This window comes from Antedon mediterranea, chromosome 5, assembly GCF_964355755.1.
Source record: "Antedon mediterranea chromosome 5, ecAntMedi1.1, whole genome shotgun sequence".
In the NCBI taxonomy this organism is placed as follows: domain Eukaryota; kingdom Metazoa; phylum Echinodermata; class Crinoidea; order Comatulida; family Antedonidae; genus Antedon; species Antedon mediterranea.
The window spans coordinates 29,303,155-29,325,635 of record NC_092674.1 but is presented as its reverse complement, the minus strand read 5'-3'; the positions used below and the strand labels follow the sequence as shown (position 1 = coordinate 29,325,635).

General features: G+C 34.8%; 3 protein-coding genes across 4 annotated transcripts; 2 read left to right on the top strand and 1 right to left on the bottom strand.

Moving 5' to 3' along the window:
• Window positions 1-3,859: 3,859 nt before the first annotated feature.
• Window positions 3,860-12,646, bottom strand: LOC140049425 (spermatogenesis-associated protein 4-like). Its single transcript, XM_072094303.1, has 6 exons — window positions 12,516-12,646; window positions 7,807-7,936; window positions 7,463-7,581; window positions 6,186-6,348; window positions 4,954-5,137; window positions 3,860-4,230 (listed from the first exon to the last, which is right to left on the bottom strand). The coding sequence occupies exons 1-6, from the start codon at window positions 12,590-12,592 to the stop codon at window positions 4,085-4,087; spliced, it is 819 nt and encodes a 272-aa protein (XP_071950404.1). The 5' UTR covers window positions 12,593-12,646; the 3' UTR covers window positions 3,860-4,084.
• Window positions 12,647-12,748: 102 nt separating this feature from the next.
• Window positions 12,749-17,044, top strand: LOC140049424 (MIT domain-containing protein 1-like). Of its 2 annotated transcripts, none has more exons than XM_072094302.1 (6): window positions 12,749-12,853; window positions 13,255-13,471; window positions 13,774-13,875; window positions 14,357-14,580; window positions 15,301-15,413; window positions 16,110-17,044. In XM_072094302.1, exons 2-6 carry the CDS (start codon window positions 13,354-13,356, stop codon window positions 16,255-16,257), a joined length of 705 nt encoding a protein of 234 aa, XP_071950403.1. In that variant the 5' UTR covers window positions 12,749-12,853; window positions 13,255-13,353; the 3' UTR covers window positions 16,258-17,044. The 2 variants fall into 2 exon arrangements, with proteins under 2 accessions (XP_071950403.1, XP_071950402.1); XM_072094301.1 differs by having other exon boundaries at window positions 12,749-12,857; window positions 16,110-17,043.
• Window positions 17,045-17,380: 336 nt separating this feature from the next.
• On the top strand, window positions 17,381-21,852 carry LOC140049422 (uncharacterized). The gene is made up of 4 exons (XM_072094299.1): window positions 17,381-17,415; window positions 17,695-17,799; window positions 20,770-20,861; window positions 21,212-21,852. Exons 1-4 carry the CDS (start codon window positions 17,403-17,405, stop codon window positions 21,437-21,439), a joined length of 438 nt encoding a protein of 145 aa, XP_071950400.1. The 5' UTR covers window positions 17,381-17,402; the 3' UTR covers window positions 21,440-21,852.
• The last annotated feature ends 629 nt before the right edge of the window (window positions 21,853-22,481 follow it).

Sequence of the window (22,481 nt, the reverse complement as noted above, 5' to 3'; positions counted from 1 at the left end):
AGCATTACATTTTGTGACTTCACACTGAATTTAATATTGTTAATGTATTTTATGAGTTTTTATTTATACGAGACGAGAACAAACTTATCCGATGGGGGTGTAAATGGTACTGAAATAAAAGCATTACATTTTGTGACTTCACACTGAATTTAATATTGTTAATGTATTTTATGAGTTTTATTTATACGAGACGGGAACAAACTTATCCGATGGGGGTGTAAATGATACTGAAATAAAAGCATTATATGTTGTGACTTCACACTGAATTTAATATTGTTAATGTATTTTATGAGTTTTTATTTATACGAGACGGGAGCAAACTTATCTTGTTGGGGTGTAAATGGTACTGAAATAAAAGCATTACATTTTGTGACGTCAATGTGAATTTAATTTGTTAATGTATTTTATGAGTTTTTATTATACGAGACGGAAGCAAACTTATGTTATAGGGGTGTAAATGATACGGTATTCAAGCCCGTAGCGAACAACAAACGAGGCAAAGATGCTTTAAATAGAATTATTAATATAAAATTAAATATGACGATTTGACTGGGTAGTTCGGGTGAGTAGTGAAAATTGAAATTTTTAGACGAGGGAAGCGCCTCGTCTGCCTCATGCTGGCTCGGGCCTGGTATCGGTTTTTTTGACAGGGTGTATTTCTTTCGTTTTAAAACTCTCCTGTACGTCAACTTGATATAAAAATAACTTTATGAAATCTAGGTCGGTTTCTTCACTTCTTCATTTTACAACATTAGACGCAGTTTCTATAATTTTAATTAAATTAGTTATTTCCAGTAGCCTTTGACTCCTTTTTCCGTGCTGGGAACTTCCGGTTAAAATTGCCCATGTCTATAGGTTAGAAAGCTTGGGTAAAACTTTACCCAATGGGCACGTAAAATGGTAAAATCACACTAGGCTACCGTTCAAGTCCCATGTTTAAATCAGGCTACAACTGTGAAGGTGTAGAGCTTGGTTTCCCACTGAGACGATGACGCAACGTAGCAATGGCGAGCGACAGTTCATTCATTGCTTGTGATTGGTCAAATCACTTGCGTTGCCCGCTTACGTTCTTGCGTTGCGTCTCTAGTGGGAGTCAAGCATTAGTAAAACAAAAATATAAGATCATTGATGCCTCAGAACGTTAAATACATTATAATGTATGAATTGTAATAAACATTAAGACACGTTTGCTGTACGTAACCATGCGGCCAGATCGTCTGTTGACGTCTGACCGGAGTATTTTGGGGGAAAAAACAATAAAATCAATTAGTTTCAATCAGTGTTAATGTTTTTTTAAATTTTTTTGGTGGAAAATAAAAAGCATTTGAGAGAAAGCGTGGAATCGGCTGATTTTTATTTGATTTAAAAGCTTACGTTCACATGAACCCAGATCCGGTTCGGCGGCTGAATATACACATCGTATAATTTCTTTTACCGATTTAAGCTCTACATTCACACGTTCCGTTTTACGGAACGGAAAACGGTACGGTGCTGTTAAATAATAATGGAAAATCATATAAATAAGTCAATGGCGCCGTCTTCCATTCCGTGAAACGCCGGGAACAGTGTACCGTAGCTATAATAGTATTCATAGACGCTTATATACAGCTCTACACTATCAAACTTTTTGACAACCAAATGTGATGTGCTCATAATGTACAAATAATGAATGTTTATGAGTGCAATGGTACAAATAATGGCACGAGGTGAATGATGAAAGGTTATATCAACGAGGCAAAGCCGAGTTGATATAACCTTTCATCATTCACCAAGTGCCATTATTTGTACCATTACACGAATACAAAACATTCATTATTTGTTTTATATAACATCTAGACGTTTTTTTTTCGTACACAAAAATGTTTCAAAAAGTACTATTTAACGATCGTTGAATAGTGCGTACTATTGCACGCCATGTGACCCACATTCGTCCAATCAAATGACAGGAATTTATATAGGTGTTATATAATGGTAGTTATATGGTAAAATATGCTAGTGATATAACATCACCATGTCCATCTGGACCGTATCACATTTTGTTGACACTGGAGTTTGATAACTCGGTCAAATCCAATTAAACCAATGGCATTTTATCTTGTATTTTATTAAATTTAATCAAATTTCAATTCTATTGAATTGGATGAGTGATATAATGGTTCGTAACATTTGGCGCAACGAAACTGGCTTAATTAAAGGCTTACATAGCCATTATCTAAAAGTCACAATACCTTTCCGGGTTAGGGACATGCGGGGGACATGACCGAAAATTGTCACGAACCCAAATCAAAAATTATTTAGCCCATGAGTCAGGTCAGTTGGGCGAACTGCTTATATAATAATTGGAAAATAAAGGGTTGATAAACTGTTCACACTGACCTTGATTGGTGTAAGAAAATTAGTAAAAATGGGCTTTTCAATTTATTTTTATCGGTCATTTCGACATGGAGGAAAGAAAATCAATCCCAGCTGCGGTTTGGAACGACCACGGTTGGTGATATATGTCTCCTCCAACTATCGCTTGAGGAGACTTCTAATCGTACTTGTCATCCAAACTCTACATTGTATATTGATATTTAGGCCTATTAAAATATTAAATATGTATTGTCCTCCAAAAACATGAAAAATGAAGATTAATTTTTGGTCAAAGTGAATAACTATTACGTGACATTAAAATGGCATAAACAAAATTGTTTAGGGGACAATATATCTTTAACATTTATATGAGCTACAAGATGAATACTGTTATGCTTTTATTTATAATAAAATTAGCAAGACTCATAATTTAAATATATTAAGCCTAAGCATTAATTACAATGCAGAGTTTTGATGACAGTTAAGGTTGTTACCTATTCTTATGTATTTTATTTGAAATAAAGGAGGATTTGAGAGTATGAATTAAATTGAATAGAGTCACTATGTAAAAGACTAATTTCAACACAAAAACGTATTTCTTTCGATTTTTAAAAGTACGGTAATACCTGATATACCTTACCTACACTTGTTAGATCGCTTTGCATTTACGTATTTTATAGAATGATTTCTTTGTACTATTGATTTGATAGGTTTGAACATCGGATCAGAAATCAGAAACTACCCCAGTATAATAAGTATAACTCAGGTGACTCGCGATGATCAGCTAATATGTGTAACATCAGACAGTAAAAGTCTACATAAGAATTCGATTCAATCTCGAAAAATACACGCGAGTATACCGCGGCGGAATATGGGTTAAAACTTAATAGTCCGGTCACACTGTGGGATGGCGGATACTGGATAGTTTTTATTGGGTCAGGTGGCGTTACTGGGCTAATGTACATATAATTAACCTTAATGTTTTTCACAATTAAGGGATAAATCAAGAGGGTGAGAAACTAGGCTGAACTGGGATAACCTTGCGGTTTTAAAATTAGGTAAACATTTTTTTTAATTCGGCCGTTTTTTGGGCTGCAGCTGCGTTAAAGATCATTAATATAACTTTAAGAAACCTACTTAATTTTGAATTAAAGGTGAGTTGGTTGAACTATTTACTCCTATGTGTTCCCTCTTCCGCCCCTAGGTGGTGTGGTCCATTTTACCAAAGCCATCCTGATTTGAATTCATATTTTGATATTCTATGTGGCCAGGTTTGAATCGTATAAAGCTCTGTCTACACTATCAAACTAGTGATATGCTCAAATATGGTAGTGATGTCCATATATGGGCACATCACATTTTTGTTACATACAATTTGATAGGAGTGTAGACAGAGCTTTATAAGATTTTGATTTGCGAAAAAAAGAAGAAAACCGACGACTTATTACAAAAATCATCGCTAATTAAAAGCTCTCTTTTGTATAAATATAAAACAAACATTCTTTGGTGTCTTAATTTATTTACATTCACAAAAAAAAGTTAGAATATTTATATATAACAAGAATGATACATAACAATAAAACAAAGTTTTTTACTTTTAATTTCACTAAAACATATTTAAAACTACACATTATACAGGATGTATTGTCTGAATCATCATCATAGTAAAAAATAACCTCATAGTTACAATCTGTGTACTATGACTGTCCACCAATAGGACTCAAGCTTTGTACTATGACTGTCCACCAATGGGAGGCAAGACTGGTGATGACGTAATTGTCTGTCTGATGACAGGTTGTGATGTGTGATCCATTTGGTTGACAGAGATTTCTTTGATGCCAATTGCATGTGCGCCATTTAATCTTGTATCCTCAATGTCTACAGACAAGATACAAATGTCAAAATTGGTTAAATATTGTGAATTTTTAATACAAACTTGTGAGAAAGAGTCAGTTGCACAAGGGTTTCTTTTTAGTTAAGTAACACATGTAAATAATATTTCCTTAATGTACTTTCACAAAATCGTCAAATACTGTAATGTTTTGTTAATGTTTTCAGAATACAATTTAAAACATACTGTAATGTGCATATACATTATGTTTACACATTTAAATTTTATTCTTTGTTTTAATTAGTCTAAAAATATTCTCTAGACCCTTCTACCAGATTCAGTTATAATGGTAATCTTGTCCTAAAGCTCTGTCAAACTTTATGTGACAATGTGATGTGCCCATGGCTATGATGATGTCATATCACTACTATATTTGGGGATATCACTACCATATCTGTGTACATCACATTTTTTTTATCAAACTAGTTTGATAGTGTCGACAGAGCTTTAGACAAAAACTGAATCTTGTTCCAAGAAGAAACACTTTGAACGCTGACAATAATTATATGTGTGGTTGTGTTTCTTTCTATGTATTGCATATCGTTTTCTTAATTGCTTTGTGAGTTATACTAGGTCCTCTGAGAGAACGGTCTTGCTGAAGAAGACGTCACCAAGTATAAAAAGAAGAAGTCACCCAGTATAAAAAAAAGCTACAACCTGATTTGTGATAAAGTGTTGTAAACATCATCCTAACAATTCTCAATACTTACGTATCACTGTTGGTGATTGTCCAGCTGTATACCCTTTGCCTGCATACAGGTTTCCCTGACTTGTGAAACTAGCAGCGTTCCTGTCTGATCTTTGACCAATGGTGGGTTGTACTTTAAAGCGATCTGGTTCCTCATATCTCTCCTTTTGTCGATGCTCTATCCTTCTATTTATTATCTCCTGAGCCTATAAAGAAAAAATACTAAAGTGATGTTTGGCAGATAACACATAAGGACCAGTGGGTAAGTTAAGTACCTCACTAAAACCCCTCCAACACTGGAGGCCTCGGCCATTTTTAGCCTTTTTTGACATATTTTAATTCCTGTTTTTTCCTCTGGCCACTGTTTTCCAGGGCCTCCATAAGCTCCGGAGCCCTTGGGTTTAGCCAGTGAGCGCTCATAGTCATTACACCACTGAACTGAGGCCAGAACAGTGGGGAACTTGAATGTATCCATGGAGAGGTCTGTTCTTATTTTCAGGTATTTGGTTAGAAAAAGTCATTACAATGCGGAGATAATTCAATGGGTTAATGCCAATTTACACCAGACACCAAATTTACAAGTGGAAAGAGTAATAAAAATATAGAATTTATGTCATTCCTCATAATAATAATACCACATTTATATAGCGCCCTTTTCATGAGCTTTACAAGCATTATTACCCCAGTATTTTTTTGGGGATCAAACACGTATGGAAACATACTCCCATGATGCAGCCGGTAACCAGCGCAAAGTTGTGTCTAGATCTAACTGGGTACCCATTTATACACCTGGGTGGAGAGAGGCAACGTAAGTAAAGTATCTTGCCTACGGATACAAGCAATGCGGTAGTCCAACGTCCAACACACTACGCCACACGCCCTTATGACGGGCGGTTTCCGCTGAAGATATATACAGATTCTATGTGGGACAAGCTATGCGGTTTTCCACTTACCGTTACCTCGTCTATGTAAATTGGCCTTAATATTATTATTATATTATTATTATTATTGGAGTGGAGCTGTAGCTTGGTGGTTAACGTGCTTGCCTTCCAATCCCAAGGTCCCGGGTTCAATCCTGACTTAGTGCAGGGTTGTAACTCATGACTCTTTCAACTCCACTCCCTAAGCCTCAAACGAGACTTAGTTTATAAGCACGATAAATTATTAAATAGTTTATCCATCCTGTAATTGGCGAGTTACTTGCTGTTGGATGAGTAGGAATAAAATTATTATTTTTAAATTATTTTAATTTACCTTTTGTTGGCAGGTTATAATATTTGGTTCTGTCGAGAATTCTGTAATTTTCAAGTTTGTTTTTACCGAGGTTGATGCCGTTGATCTGGCGTGCATTGGCAGTTTCATCTGATAGCTGTGATCTGTGAAATCGATTTCGTGCTCCAATGCTAAACGCTTAATTCTAATACAAACATGCTTGTATTAATGTCAATTGCTTATCTGAAGTTGTTTTTAAATCAAAATAGTTACGGTAATCACGTTCTTTAATTAGCGATGACCTTTGGGATGTTGGGATGATGGGCGGCAAGGAATAAAATGATGTAAAATTAAATTATAAATTAATTATTTTACTTCCTCATAAAAATGTGATTAATTAAGTGTGACTTGGGTGTCACATTAAGGGCAGTTCTATGAAGACCAGTTGAGTAAGTAAAGCCAGTCAAATGTTTAGTACTAAAGCTCTGTCTACACTATCAAACTTTATGTGACAAAACAATGTGATGTACCCAAATATGGACATGATGATATCAAATCACAGGGAAAAATTTCATTTTAAAATTTTGTTTAGCAATATTGCTAATCAAACTGATTTTTGAGTTGAGAAACATAGTTTTCTATCAAAATTTTTGCAACACAATTGTAGATATGTGTAGCAAGAAGGCTGTTTTGTATAGCTTTTTGCTATGCTACACTGGCGAAATTATTCCCTGAATCATATCACTACCATATTGGGCACATCACACTTTTTTGTCAAAATAGTTTGAAAGTGTAGACAGGTATAAAATAATTTTTTTTTTAAATGTTTACAATATGTATTGCATTGTTAACTATATGGATCATTTTGTATGAACATTACACATAACCATGTACTTGGTTGGTCATCACCTGTACTCTATATTATTATCTTGTATGAAAAATACAAACAAAAAAAACACAATCGAAAGTTTGGAGTATATGGTAATTTTTCAACAAACAGTCCCTGACAGCTTTAATGATAGTGATATGATGTATTATATTGTTTCCATTTTCTATATGTCGTTTGCATGTTTTTTTATATTGTAAATTGTTGCCTTATTTATAGCTTTTTATATATTTGTATTTGGTATCCATTTCTTTTTCTCATAACAACCAGCAGCAACCAATTTTGTTTTTTTATACCAGTTGTTAAAAACACAATAAAGATTACTTGAACTTGTACTTGATACCATACAATCTTAAGTAATTTGCTTGCTTTGCTTGTCATATTCATATTTACAATTTCAAAAAATAGACAATAAAAGAAAACAAATTCTTACTTTCTATTGGTTAATTTTGTATATAAATATTGAACAAATAGTTCAGCTCCATCAGGTCTGCAGTGAATTGTGCTGTCAACGAGCTCTTCTGGTACATCTAAGCTACGGCGCTTGAAAAGCTGCAAAGGAAACCAGTGGAAATTTAAAACTGTCACATCAAAATGTCATGGTAGAGTTTAATATTACCGTTTATGTAAAGAAGAGATTAGAAAACATTTGTTGATGAAAGCTTGGGCCTAAAGCTTATGCTATAGGCCTAGGCTAGTAAGGAAATTTATATATCCTAGGTCTACTAAAATAAGTAATATTAATATTAATATTATTAATATTAATATAGAACCTACATTTTGTAGTAATGACCAATTTCCAAGTTTAGTCGGAAGCGAGTTACCGTTGTTATAGGAATGCATGTTGATGTCAGATGGATAATACCACGAAAATATCTCAGCTACAAGGAAGCCATTTGATAAATCCCTGAAATTGTACAAAAAAACCAAACACAAATTTGAACAACAGGCTAAACATGATTATTAATTATTGAAAAATATAAAAACATCATATAGCCTAAATATAGGCCTAGCCTAGGCCTACTCCTAGGCTACTTTTTTATTTTATAATATTAATCGCAATGCCTGCTATATATGGCCTAGCTAGGCCCTACCTAGGCCTAGTATGCCTAGCTTAGACCTGAAAATAAGTGGGATAACTTATTAAATGGCATTATTAGATATCCAGACTACTGGGATCAACTGCCGTTTTGGCTCCGGAGTTTTTTTTGTGGTTATTCCATTATTAAAGTGGGGGTGTGTGGTTATGAATATTGTGTGCAGGTACGTCAATAGAAATGACATTGAGAGCCCTCTTCTGTCAGTTGACTGGTTCCCGGTCTACCGCCTTGTAATTGACTTAATCATGATCGAATTCCAACAACTTAAGAATATACAAAATGTTTACATAATTATATAACAATGTAGATCTATCTAATAATGTTTTTATTTTTTTGCAGATAAAGGAGGATCATCAATAAAATAAAATGATAAAAATTCCAGGCATTTAATATACGGTTTACTGATAAAATATAATGTACCAATGAAATAAACCTGGTGTTCTGAAACATATTTTAATAACTTTTGCCGGCCTAGCGCCTTTGTGTATCTAAATCTATCTAAATAATTAAGTTAGTACAGTATTAACAAATAAAGGGTTAGGGTTATGTATAATAAAATGATAGAAATGAGGCATTATCTAATAATGTTTTTATTGATTTTTTTTTCAGATTTTTATAGTTTTAAAATTCAAGTACCGTTTTTATAGCGTTACTGTATGTATCCTGTAAATGCTAACCTAAAAATGTTATCTGAATGTTTCTTTTTACGTTATAGAAATGTAATAAAATAACGGTTATTAGTGAACCTAAACATTAACCAAACACTAACGTTAGAAAACCACTATGTGTTTGCTGGACTGCCACAATGGAACAATAGACCTAGGCATGTTAAACAAAGAAATCACGTCAAAGCAGGGTGGAGACGGAATTTTAAGACAAAGGCGTTCTATACAAATGCAAATCTGGTGGTGGAATACAACATGATCAATGCTGACAGAAATTCACGTAAACTCTGCAGTAAAAAAAATGTAGAAACATTATTTGCGTATTAAATCACTATATAAAATGTTCAGCTTGTTTAATTAATATATACTGTACAATAATAACCGTACTATGATTTTCTTTTTTAACCTGTTTTGAACGTCTCTTTTATCTACTACAAGGAATAATTTTCGCCAGTGTGGCATAGCAAAAAGCTATACAAAACAACCTTATTGCTACACATTTCGAAAATTGTGTAGCAAAAAATACAATACAAAACTATGTTTCTCGACTAAATCAGTTTGATTAGCAATTTTGCTAAAATTTTGAAATGAAATTTTTCACTGTACTACAGACTCCCACTTGTAATTTTAATGCTAGTCGATATATGATTTCTATACTGTACTTACTGTTTATTACAGCTCATTACATAGTTGCTATTCTCTTGAGGCTCAAGACGACCAAATAGACAGTTTGATATCCAAGTACAACTTGTAACTAGAATTTAATTCGTCACTTTGACGAATTATAGGTGATCATTTTTATCATTTTATTGACATTCATATTTTTTAAACATGCACCTACGTTAACATACAATCGGAAAATGTTGATGTATGCCATCCTATTATACGCTTATAGTGCTGAGTTGTGCCTATTATATGCCATATACAATATGTACAGTATATACTGTACTGTGTATATCTATATACAGTGTAGCATAGGTGAAATTACGGGACCCACATCATGTTCTAATTTTTTGGTATGATGACGTTGTCAAAATAAACTTGAAGATAACAATATCGAAAGATAATGAATTGAGTAATAAAATATAACAATTGGAAGAAAATTTGGCGCGCGCTATTTAAAAATTGTATAACTTTTACGAAAGCGATGAAAAAAATACTTCAACTGGCCATACGGTAACGTCACAACATCCGATAGGCTTAATTTTTATATGAATTAATATAAGCTTCGCTTGACGACGTTACATAAATGTCAAAATGTTAACATAGGTCACAAAATGTTATGTTTGCAAGTTTCAGAGAAAAGCGTTGCACAAAAATCATACAGAAAGAAAGAAGAGAAATAAAAAGTTGATGTTGATGATGATTTCGTACAATCACAAGAGGTTATCAGCAACTTCGTTGCGGATAACCAATAAAGATTTGATACAATAACAATAGGTGATCATTTTATTCTAAATGATCACCTAATTATGAATATTAAATTCCTGCTTCCAGACGACGTCACACTTGGGTTTAATCAGACCTTAAAAAACCTAGTATTCGATTTTCTTTACCAAAATGATTATATATTGTACCGTTACTACTGTATTATTCCAACACGTAATTGCTATTCTCTCTCTCTCTCTTTTATTTCTAGGCATTTTTTAAAGATAAATCAGTCCTTAAAAACCTAGCTATTTTGGTTTGAAATAATCATAACCATTGTACCGTTATGTTGATTTGTTAAACAGTACAGTAAAATTTCATTAAGTTCAATCTTAAATTTGAATGAAAAAGCTAAACGGTAGGGTTTCAAATTTTGAGTTTAAAAAAAAATGGTTGGGAAGAATAAATATTAATAAAATATATGTAATCAGGTTAAGAAACAAAAACCGCTGTAGCATAGTTTTACTTTTTTTTATCGCTGCACAAAGGTGTCTCATTGAAGCTTACAATATTACATAATAAAGCATATAACAATATCACTCATGCCGACATGGAGCTATGTGTACAAACTAAAATATGGCACATGCATATAAACCAAGATCAGTTGTCTTCAAATCACTCATTTTTCGAAAAACTTTCAACTATATTATACAACTCCGATATTTTACTGCGTTCTCGATTTGATTTTACTGCGATTTAAACCAAGGACCATGCTGCCGAAGATAGGACCACATTTGTTTAATGGATTTGATGACTACCTGGACTTTTTCCAACGAAGGGGTTTTTATCCAACTGCCAAGGATTGCTCGTACTGTAATGTACCAATGTACATGTCTACTCGTAACCGTAAGTGTTCTCATCATTAATTATTATAATTACATTTAAAAAGCGTAATTTAAATATTTATAACCTGTACCATTATATGTATACTTATGTCTTTATTATAACCTGCATTTTATGTGCAATTATTTAGTAATTTTATGTACCATTTATTCAGTTACTGTAATGTAAGTTAAGTAATTAATTAATTGTAAGTAAATAATGATGAAATTTAATAAAAAATATTTATATTATTGAAATGAATTTCTAAATAAAAATACATTGTCAATTTAATTTTGTTGTTGTTATGTTTGGTTTATTTTTTGCTATCCTATGTATTATGATAATTTTGCTATTCTATGTATTAGAATATTTATATATAACAACATATCAAAATCTTTTAATAAAGAAACTAAACAAAATTTGTAAAAAGTATACATGAATGATTTGCATTTGTATAGAACGCCTTTGTCTTAAAATTCCGTCTCCACCCTGCTTTGACGTGATTTCTTTGTTTAACATGCCTAGGTCTATTGTTCCATTGTGGCAGTCCAGCAAACACATAGTGGTTTTCTAACGTTAGTGTTTGGTTAATGTTTAGGTTCACTAATAACCGTTATTTTATTACATTTCTATAACGTAAAAAGAAACATTCAGATAACATTTTTAGGTTAGCATTTACAGGATACATACAGTAACGCTATAAAAACGGTACTTGAATTTTAAAACTATAAAAATCTGAAAAAAAAATCAATAAAAACATTATTAGATAATGCCTCATTTCTATCATTTTATTATACATAACCCTAACCCTTTATTTGTTAATACTGTACTAACTTAATTATTTAGATAGATTTAGATACACAAAGGCGCTAGGCCGGCAAAAGTTATTAAAATATGTTTCAGAACACCAGGTTTATTTCATTGGTACATTATATTTTATCAGTAAACCGTATATTAAATGCCTGGAATTTTTATCATTTTATTTTATTGATGATCCTCCTTTATCTGCAAAAAAATAAAAACATTATTAGATAGATCTACATTGTTATATAATTATGTAAACATTTTGTATATTCTTAAGTTGTTGGAATTCGATCATGATTAAGTCAATTACAAGGCGGTAGACCGGGAACCAGTCAACTGACAGAAGAGGGCTCTCAATGTCATTTCTATTGACGTACCTGCACACAATATTCATAACCACACACCCCCACTTTAATAATGGAATAACCACAAAAAAAACTCCGGAGCCAAAACGGCAGTTGATCCGACTACTGTGCTAGGCCTAGCATCATAGGCTATAGGCATACATTACATAGGCCTAGGCTATGGCCTACCCAGGGCCTGGCCTGGCCTGGTTGGACCGGTTGAATGATCCGCCGGATAAAGGAATGATGAGAAGATGATTGATCGAGAGAAGCACCAGTTCGCATTTTATTCACTTGGCCGTCCAAACACACTTAACATTTACCTTCTCGGATTTCTTACGGGAAAGGATAAATCTAAACTTTGAAGCCATTTGTGTACATCTCGTGGCAGAGTAGCCATTCTTTTCTCTCTCTTTACCACCTCTCCTCTATACAAAACACGTCCTTTCCTTGGTTACCGCACAATGTTTACACCGTACCCACCGTACCCCACGTGACTCTCATATTTACCTCCCAACATACTATAGAGGGCGCAAATAAGGGAAATTCCCTAATTGTTTATGTTGAATAAATGGAAACGCAGAGTGGTCCTCTCTATAATAATAAATGCCTTAAAAAGGGTTTATATAAGACTTTTAATTGTCAAAGCTAAACGTATGCAGTAAGTAAGTAGTACTGAAGGCTATAAGTTAACATATAGTTAATAAATTACCAGATATGTTAATAAATATTGTTTTCTTTGCCGTGTAGTATATACTGTAACTAGTAGATGTAGTGTAGGCTACAAACAACTAGTTAGGCTAGCTCCTACTCGACTCTACTGCAGATCTAGAGTGCTAGTTAGGCCTACGATGGAGGATACCTCCATGGGCCTACCAGAACCTAAACCAGCAAGCTATAGGGCCTATAGTAGCATTGAATATATGTTTAATAAGCCTCAAACACTCGGTGGTAGGCCTATTTTAAAAATTGTGTAAATGGTATAATGCTTTATTTTATGCTAATGCTTTAATTTATCTTGAAAGTTCGTTTTTAAAAAAAAAATCAATATTGTTGTTGTAGGCTGAGTTTCCCTGAAGTCTCACTGCAGTTACTAATACTACTACTTTATAGTGTACTAGCTATAAGTAGGAGGAGAATTAGGCCTAATCTAGGAGAAGCATGGAAGCAGCAGGGAGTGTATTGGCTCGGGCAGTTGAACTTGACAAAGAGAAGCGCTACACAGAGGCATCTATTTGCTACCAAGAAGGAATTCAAATTCTCTTGAATGTTTTTAAAGGTAATTAATATTGTCATTTTATATTTTTAATTCCTTGTGTCCGTAGTCTCCCGTAAGGCCAAACAATTCCTTTTATAAATTAAGATAAGATAAGATAATAAAAATGTATAGAGCGCACGTATCCACAAAGTGCTCAAGGCGCTTGTGAAAACCATGAAAAATAATAACATTGAAACTAAAAACAACCAAAAATTTTGCAAAAAGAAAAAAAACGGGAAAAAAAACAGATCAATCATTAATTAAGACATTCACCTGTAACTGAGAGCGAGTATAGTAATAGTAAACGACACTGTTTCTTTCAGAACAGACAAACGAGACTTTAAAGAAAGGAATTCGAGAGAAAATAGAAAATTATATGTCAAGGGCTGAAAAATTAAAGAAGGTTGTTGAAGAACAAAAGAAAGGTAAAATCTCAAAACGTGTGAAAAGTCAACCACAAAAAGCATTTTAACTGTAAAACTTGGGACTTGACATTTTGAATTGCTGATGATTAAACTATCGTTCTGTGTAGAGTATTGGAATATGTCTGGCAGCCTAGACAAACTCTTGTAATAATTATTTCAACACTATTTATTAAGGAACCTGAACTACCTACTCTGGTGGTATCCCTACTGGACGATATAGAATACATGACGATCGAATGCGTACTAATGTTTGGTTCCTACAAGTAGGGTGCAAAGCACGCAATGACAACGTAGCCGCAACCTCAATGATAAGCAATGTTCGGATAGTCTGTCACTTCTGATTAGTCAAATTGTCTCGTTGCGTCCTAGTGGGAACCAAGCTTCTGAAGGTGTAACACTCCCATAAAATAAATACTCTTTACGCGCATTATCTTCCCCTTCCTTTTTAGTAAACTCAATATCAAGTTCTTTTTATTTAAAGCTGGAAAGTTTCACGAAGAGATTCACATTGAAGATGACTCGACTGGAAACAGTTATGAGCGAGTGTTTGGAAGTTTTCTCAACAAGATCACTGATAGCGTAGAGGTCGAAGATCCTTACATCCGAACTACACATCAACTCTTTAACTTTCTTCGCTTCTGTGAACTTGTCAAAAAGAAATCATCCTCAGTTAAAAGAATCGTTCTAACGACTGGACAAGACGAGGTATAAAAAGACTCCTTCTATTTTGACATTGTAGGCCTAAATTAAAAGCCAATTTACACAGGCGAGCGGTAAGTGGAAAACCGATAGCTTGTCCCGTGTAGAATCTGTATCTATCCTAAAGCGTAGTTCCCACTAGCGACGCAACGCAATGACGTAACGCAACGCAAGAAAATTGACCAATCACAAGCGATGGCTTATTCACTTGTGATTGCTAACTGTCTATAACTTCGCTTGTCATTGGTTAAAACGCTTGCGTTGCGTTTACGTCCTTACGTTACGTTCTAGTGGGAACCACCGCCTATCCTCTCCGCGTTGTGGTCATAAGGAATAACAGAGATTCTATATTTGTTTTAACGTTACCGCTCGTCTGTGTAAATTGGCCTTTAGCTTATGTGCAAGTCAATCAGTGCACCCAATAATGTTGCGTTATATATTTATTTTTGTTGTCATGATGTGAAATCCTAGCGTACTTTTGGAACTCCAGAAAACGTGTTCTTGGACTTGGGTGGACACTTGAGTTGAACCAATGCAATATACAGTAATTTTCGAAACGTCACTAAACCTAATCATCTGCTCAAAATTATATTATTTTCAAACTTGTGTTAAAGAAGAGGGTAAACTAGAAATCATATTTGTGATCGATCTTGTTCTATGGAAGTTCGTTTGAAACCACGATGAACCCTTGAACCACAATCTGCCATGTTTCCTCTTTGTTTACAGAAAACCAGTCAACAACAATCAAGTGGTTTGAATGAATTAACTGAGAGTTTAGCACAGCACGGTGTAACGTTAGAAGTACGATATTCAGCCACATTACACGACAGGGCCATAAGGTGCGATATATTAATCTGTATTTATAAGAAATGAATGGCTGATGACACAAAATAATTGAACAAAATATAGAAATATTTTAGCATATTGCTAAGATGTTAAATAAAATGCAATAATACTTGACATACATATTATACTATACATGCATAAAATGAATGTTTTGCTGTATAGTAGTAATAGTTAATAATGACGTTAGCCGTCAATCGAGCGTGTGCGTACATTATTATTACCTGAACGCAAGACGCGTCAATAATTAATTAAGCGTGGTTCCCACTAGCGACGCAACACAAGGACGTAAAGCAACGCAAGTGAATTGACCAATCACAAGCGATGGCTTATTCGCTTGTGATTGCTAACTGTCTATAACTTCGCTTGTCATTGATTAAAACGCTTTTGTTGCGTTTACGTCCTTGCGTAACGTTCTAGTGGGAACCAAGCTTAAGTTCCCACTAGCGACGCAAAGTAACGCAATCTACGCAACGTAAGAAAATGGCCTTCCCATAATTGTGTTTTCCCCCGCCTGCGTAAAATCAAAATCAAACCTAAAATGTTTTCAGCTTTTGTATCGTCGGTTCCCACTTATTACGCAATACAGAACTTTGCATCGATACGTCGCTGCGCTGCGATCTAGTGGGAACCACGCTTTAAAACTGTATTTGTGAGTTTTTTTTTTATTTTCCTCCCTTTCTCTTAATTAGATTAGATAGTGGTTGGATTATTAAGATTGGACGTGGTCTGGACTATTTTAAACCAACTAAATCAAGATTTTCCGTTGGCTATTGTGATATGGACTTTAGAAAATGCCATAAAACAACTGTTAACATTTTTCATGAAGTAAAATCATAGTGAATGTTCAGTGGCGCAACTTCCGGTTCCGGTTTTTTTTTATTAGAAGACCACATTGCAATAATGAGGATCGCACTTGTACGCAACGACGTATGCACAACGCGTGAGTTGACCAATCACAAGCAACAGTTTGGGTAATAATCCATCGCGTCCTAATGCTAGAGACGCATCACAATGACGTAACGCAACGTAAGTGAATTGACCAATCACAAGCGATGGATTAAGTGTCGCTTTTCATTGGACAACTCGCTGCGTCTACGTTCTCCAGTGGGAACCAAGCTTTAGAACGTTTACGTAATCATGATTTGAATACTATAATGCTTGTTTCTAAACACTTTGTGCCCTAACGGCTTTAAACTAGGACTCGATGTATTACAGTGATGGTGCAGTGTTTTTGATACAGCAGCACTTCAATTGACAACGGCGTACATTCCGATAACGGATGTCATTCCGATAACGAAACTTCTTCGTTTGTTCGATCGATCAATGACTTTACTTTACAATGTGAAATTTGATTAGTCTCTCATTCTATAAATATGCACTAATTTGCATCCTAGGTTATTTATAGGATGTAATTTTAAACCTACAGTATTGTACATTTAACACAAATAACTACAATTATTAAGATGTATTAACGAAAGTTAATTTCCAAATGCGTATTTTTGTGCAATTAAAAGTGAATTTTCGTATGGAACAACAATAAGCATTTGTTATCTGCGGTAAAACAATTTGATTAGATATTCCAATCAATTTAATAAAAAAGAAATCAATACTGTATAATTGTTAATAAATGGAACATATTATATTGATAACGAAATTATGGTTTCGTGTTAACCTCATTATTAAACTACTGGTCTTTTAAAATTATATAAATTAGTTATTTAAACATTGTATCACATTTAAACTGGAAAGTCAAATCCTCTAATGAAGAACTTTATAAATAATACGTTTCATGCAGTCAATGCTTAGAAATTAATATCTAAGTTACTTTCCACCAATAATGATCGAGTACCTGTGAGGACATACTTTACTGATGTTCATCGAAGCGTGCAACTAGTTATAAAACAGGAAGAATCTGTCCGATGGGCAGACGACAGAGGTGTTGTTGTTTAGACGCCGTTATACACATACATATAGCTCAAAGGATGCGTTCAGCAGGTAGGTAAACATTTATACTTTACCATAAAATATTTTCTAATTTGTTAATGTGGGTAAACATGTTCAAAACAATGTTTCGGAAAACTCGTTCCTATTTTTCTCGCTTTCAACTTCATTCTCAGTTTTCCATGGTTGCCGTGTTGTAAGGAATCAATGCCTAAATTTTTGTCTAGAAAATTGTCTTTCAATTGCCCTTTTTTCAATGATTTCTTAAAACATTTTATTGTTTGTATTTGTTAGTAGGATGTTCAAAATAATGGAAAACATTATCTGTTTCAGATTTTAAAATGCAACAAGACAAGTTGCTTGTCTTTATTGTAGTCCTCTTTATTACGTCACTGAGTGTTGTTATTCACGGAGCAGAGAACTGCACACAATATGACGGTAAGTCTTCTGATACTTGGTTCCCACTAAAGCGTGGTTCCCACTAGCGACGCAACACAAGGACGTAACGCAGCGCAAATGAATTGACCAATCACAAGCGATGGCTAATTCGCTTGTGATTGCTAACTGTCTATAACTTCGCTTGTCATTGGTTAAAACGCTTGCGTTGCGTTTACGTCCTTGCGTTACGTTCTAGTGGGAACCAAGCTTTACTACTTGTGTTTTCACATCGCGCGTCCAGCATGCAAACTCTGGAGACGCTCTGGTGTTTCTTCGGAGTTTATTCACGGTGTTCGAATTATGTAGGCGATTTAAATATGAAAAATGTTCGGACGGGCAGAGATTTCTGTTTCCTCGCTTGTTTAACCTGTTTTATTTTACTTGATATAAAAACCTGATCGTATTAAACATGATAAGGCCTCAATTTGACGCAACGCAATGACGTAGACGCAACAACACAATATGAGTTCCCCAATCACAGTTCGCGGTGCAACGCGTTGGTTGCAATTTTAAAACTTACAACTTATATCTTACAACCTCAACACCACCCAAATAAAAATGAATTAACGCACCGAACTGGAATCTAACGGTACGCTATATTTTCTTCGACGGTTGTTAACATTATTATCATTCTTTTTTACTTTAAAAAAAAAAAACATTTAGAACTCATTGATGAGGTGAAATGTCCAAATACACATAACTGTGTAAGTAGAAAAGATAACATTACAAAATGTGGCTTGGCTCCGTTGGAGGAGGATGATTGTGGTTGTGATGCGGCATGTGAATACTATAGTGATTGTTGCTACGACTATATGACCGCGTGCAGGCCAGTGATATCTACATCGACAATAAAGGCAGATTCAAACCATCTCAAATGTGTGGAACCTGGATCTTCGTTTGATAACAATGCCACCAGTTACTATACAATTGCTTTATGCGATAGTTCAGTCGATACTGAGACCATTAGCAAATGTGAAAATCCTGATCCGGATAACATTCTTTTGAGGGTTATCGTTTCCGATACAGATAACAATATTTACAAGAATGTGTACTGTGCACTGTGTCATGGTGTTCCTTTACCAAACGTGTCTGCGTGGAAAGCTACATTCAACTGTCCTATTGCTGAAATATCAGCTTCTGAGTCATCACCATCTGACGCATTGGATAAAATAGACCAGGCTGTTAAATGTGGAAATATTAAATTTACTCCACCGCCCGATAAAAGGGATAACAGAAGAGTTTGTAACCCGAATGCTAAAATCGTTTGCTCCAATTATTCCGATTCGACATGTATGACATATAAGGCTGTTGTTTACCGTAATAATATCCCATACTTCAATCCACATATTGTCATTTGCAACAATAATAGGCATACGCTTAGGCCTAAATCTTCAATTTTCATATGCTATGATGAGGGAAAAAGACGGAGAAATATATTTGGACCGGATACATTAACAAGTCCATTAACCATCATATTTGATTTTTCTGCTCAAAACAGCATTGGTGTACAGACGTCTAGTAGTAGGCCTTCTATTACAGAAATAAGCACATGTGCTGCAGGGGAAGTGTTTGACCCGTTCTCAAGAGAGTGCATACAACTTCAGATTACTTGTAAACCTGGTTTACGTATGAAGGCTCAACATGTGTTCCTTCAGTAGGCCTACTGACTTCTTCAGGTTGCGAAACGAAGGCTATTCAAACACCAGAGGAAATCTACTGTTTATGCGAGCTTTTAAACCAGTCAATGAATGTTGCCTTTCAATATGTGAAGGAAGAGAAGGCATTTGTAGATGTAGAAGTCTTCATAGAGCATCTCAGTGACAGTGGTATAAGCTATTCACGTCACGTGATAGAATATGCAAATAATTATGACGATTTTAGAAGTGTCAATAAATGCGGTAGATTGCACGACAGTATTTAACATATCGAATTTCATAAATCGAGAAATCATCAGCACAAATAGTACACAGTTACGACTGGTGATCATTCGGCAGAATTGTTCACTTAAAATTAATCTCGAATACCTATCATGTGAGTTTGACGTGTTTACGCTCACAGACGATCTTTTTGAGAGTTTTGACAATTCTACGCGAAATTTACGTTACGGTAACCTTTCTGCTGAAATTCCTGATGAAGATTATGTGTTAGAAGTTATCCACCAGTTAGGAAATGAGTCTGCTGACGTCTGTAGTAGTCTATCGGTATTGACGTGTGACGTGTGTTCCCTGATTCATCTGGATTCATCAGCTTTTTTTAATCATGGCAACGGAACTCTAGTTTATAAGTATAATGGAAAGATATTTGAAGAGATGGATTATATTGTATCAGATGATACAAATAGTAGTATCGGCGTCTGTACCTTTCTTAACAATTCTGAATCACAGAATTTACCAAAACAATTCATGGAAAATAAAGATAATGTATACCTTAACATTATCAATATTGTAGGAATCAGTTTGTCGCTTGTTGGTCTCTTCATTACAATTATTTTCCGTATGATGTTTAAGGAATTAAGAACACTTTGTGGAAAGATCATTATGAATATTTCAATATCTTTGTTCTGTGGTTTGTTGATGACTACTTTTCAAAATTCGTTTATCAAATGGAAGTTAGCTTGCAAGATTGTGGCCGTATTCCTTCATTTCATATGGCTTTCCTGTTTCCTTTGGATGAACACGCTGGCATTTGAACTTTTCCGAACATTCAGGTTTTTTAGAGCGTCAGCAAGAAGCAAGGCATCGCAGCGAACATCTTTCATTTTTTACAATATCTACAGTTGGGGAGTGCCATCAATATACGTAGGTATCATCGTAGGCTTGAGTTACTGTGATTGCACTGATGTGAATGTCAGATACGGTGATGATACAATCTGCTGGATTCGAGATGAACTCGCTAATCTCTACTGGTTCGGTATCCCGTTAGCTGTGATCATTCTGCCCAACCTGATACTATTTGTTGCAACAATTACAGGAATCAGAGAGACGAAGAAAACAACTTCGGTTGTCAATGGTGATAAGTCGAAAAAACAGCAACTGACGGAAGAAATTATCATTTACATAAGGGTAAGTTTTTGCATGGTTGTATAATGAATTCCATTTTACCATTAACCCTTCTTCATCAATATACAACTGCAATGGTTATTGTGACAAACAGATTTTGACTTCCAGTCCAGATTAGAGATTACAGAACTGACGTTTCTCAATACTTCCTCAAGAATGTTCAAACGGCACTAGGAGATTGCAAATTCACCAAAAGTCTCAGACCCACTTAATAGGCCTACATAAAGGAGACTATTTCATATCATAGTGAGTTAGGAATACGTAAAGCTTTCCCACTTAACGATACTTTCGTAGCTAGCCTCTACCGTACATTATTAACAAAATAATGATACTATTAACGTGTTTTTTTGCAGATTTCAACAGTCATGGGGGTGACATGGTATCTTGGATTCATTGCGGCGTACGTAGATCACATGGTATTGTGGTTCATCTACACGATTCTGAACTCACTCCAAGGATTCTTCATCTTCATCGCGTTTAATGTCACCAACTCAGTTAAAGCCATAGTGACGTCATCAAAGAAGAAACAAACATCGTCTAAAACAAGAACAATTGACACTTCTTTGTCGACTAAAGACTAGCAGTACGGTAATTGAAGTTGGTCTCGCATCACGTGTAGATATATTACTACTAAAGACTAGCAGTACGGTAATTGAAGTTGGCCTCGCATCACGTGTAGATATATTACTACTAAAGACTAGCAGTACGGTAATTGAAGTTGGCCTCGCATCACGTGTAGATATATTACTACTAAAGACTAGCAGTACGGTAATTGAAGTTGGTCTCGCATCACGTGTAGATATATTACTACTAAAGACTAGCAGTACGGTAATTGAAGTTGGTCTCGCATCACGTGTAGATATTACTACTAAAGACTAGCAGTACGGTAATTTAAGTTGGCCTCGCATCACGTGTAGATATATTACTACTAAAGACTAGCAGTACGGTAATTGAAGTTGGTCTCGCATCACGTGTAGATATATTACTACTAAAGACTAGCAGTACGGTAATTGAAGTTGGTCTCGCATCACGTGTAGATATAATAATTACTACTAAAGACTAGCAGTACGGTAATTGAAGTTGGCCTCGCATCACGTGTAGAAATATTACGACTAAAGACTAGCAGTACGGTAATTGGAGTTGGCCTCGCATCACGTGTAGATATATTACTACTAAAGACTAGCAGTACGGTAATTGAAGTTGGTCTCGCATCACGTGTAGATATATTACTACTAAAGACTAGCAGTATGGTAATTGAAGTTGGTCTCGCATCACGTGTAGATATATTACTACTAGAGACTAGCAGTACGGTAATTGAAGTTGGTCTCGCATCACGTGTAGATATATTACTACTAAAGACTAGCAGTACGGTAATTGAAGTTGGTCTCGCATCACGTGTAGATATTACTACTAAAGACTAGCAGTACGGTAATTGAAGTTGGCCTCGCATCACGTGTAGATATATTACTACTAAAGACTAGCAGTACGGTAATTGAAGTTGGCCTCGTATCACGTGTAGATATATTACTACTAAAGACTAGCAGTACGGTATTTGAAGTTGGCCTCGCATCACGTGTAGATATATTACTACTAAAGACTAGCAGTACGGTAATTGAAGTTGGC

What these genes read in the sequence shown, in the direction of transcription:
- LOC140049425 (XM_072094303.1), bottom strand. Translation starts at nt 12,592, where the DNA reads ATGGCTACTCTGCCACGAGATGTACACAAATGGCTTCAAAGTTTAGAT. An exon ending in ACAAAATTAACCAATAGAAA is followed by an intron (nt 6,349 to 7,462) that starts GTAAGAATTTGT and finishes TGTTTGTATTAG; the next exon opens with AATTAAGCGTTTAGCATTGG. An exon ending in ACAATCACCAACAGTGATAC is followed by an intron (nt 4,231 to 4,953) that starts GTAAGTATTGAG and finishes TCTTGTCTGTAG; the next exon opens with ACATTGAGGATACAAGATTA.
- LOC140049424 (XM_072094302.1), top strand. Translation starts at nt 13,354, where the DNA reads ATGGAAGCAGCAGGGAGTGTATTGGCTCGGGCAGTTGAACTTGACAAA. An exon ending in TGTTGAAGAACAAAAGAAAG is followed by an intron (nt 13,876 to 14,356) that starts GTAAAATCTCAA and finishes TTTTATTTAAAG; the next exon opens with CTGGAAAGTTTCACGAAGAG. An exon ending in TAACGACTGGACAAGACGAG is followed by an intron (nt 14,581 to 15,300) that starts GTATAAAAAGAC and finishes CTTTGTTTACAG; the next exon opens with AAAACCAGTCAACAACAATC.
- LOC140049422 (XM_072094299.1), top strand. An exon ending in GAACTGCACACAATATGACG is followed by an intron (nt 17,800 to 20,769) that starts GTAAGTCTTCTG and finishes CAACAATTACAG; the next exon opens with GAATCAGAGAGACGAAGAAA. An exon ending in AAATTATCATTTACATAAGG is followed by an intron (nt 20,862 to 21,211) that starts GTAAGTTTTTGC and finishes GTTTTTTTGCAG; the next exon opens with ATTTCAACAGTCATGGGGGT.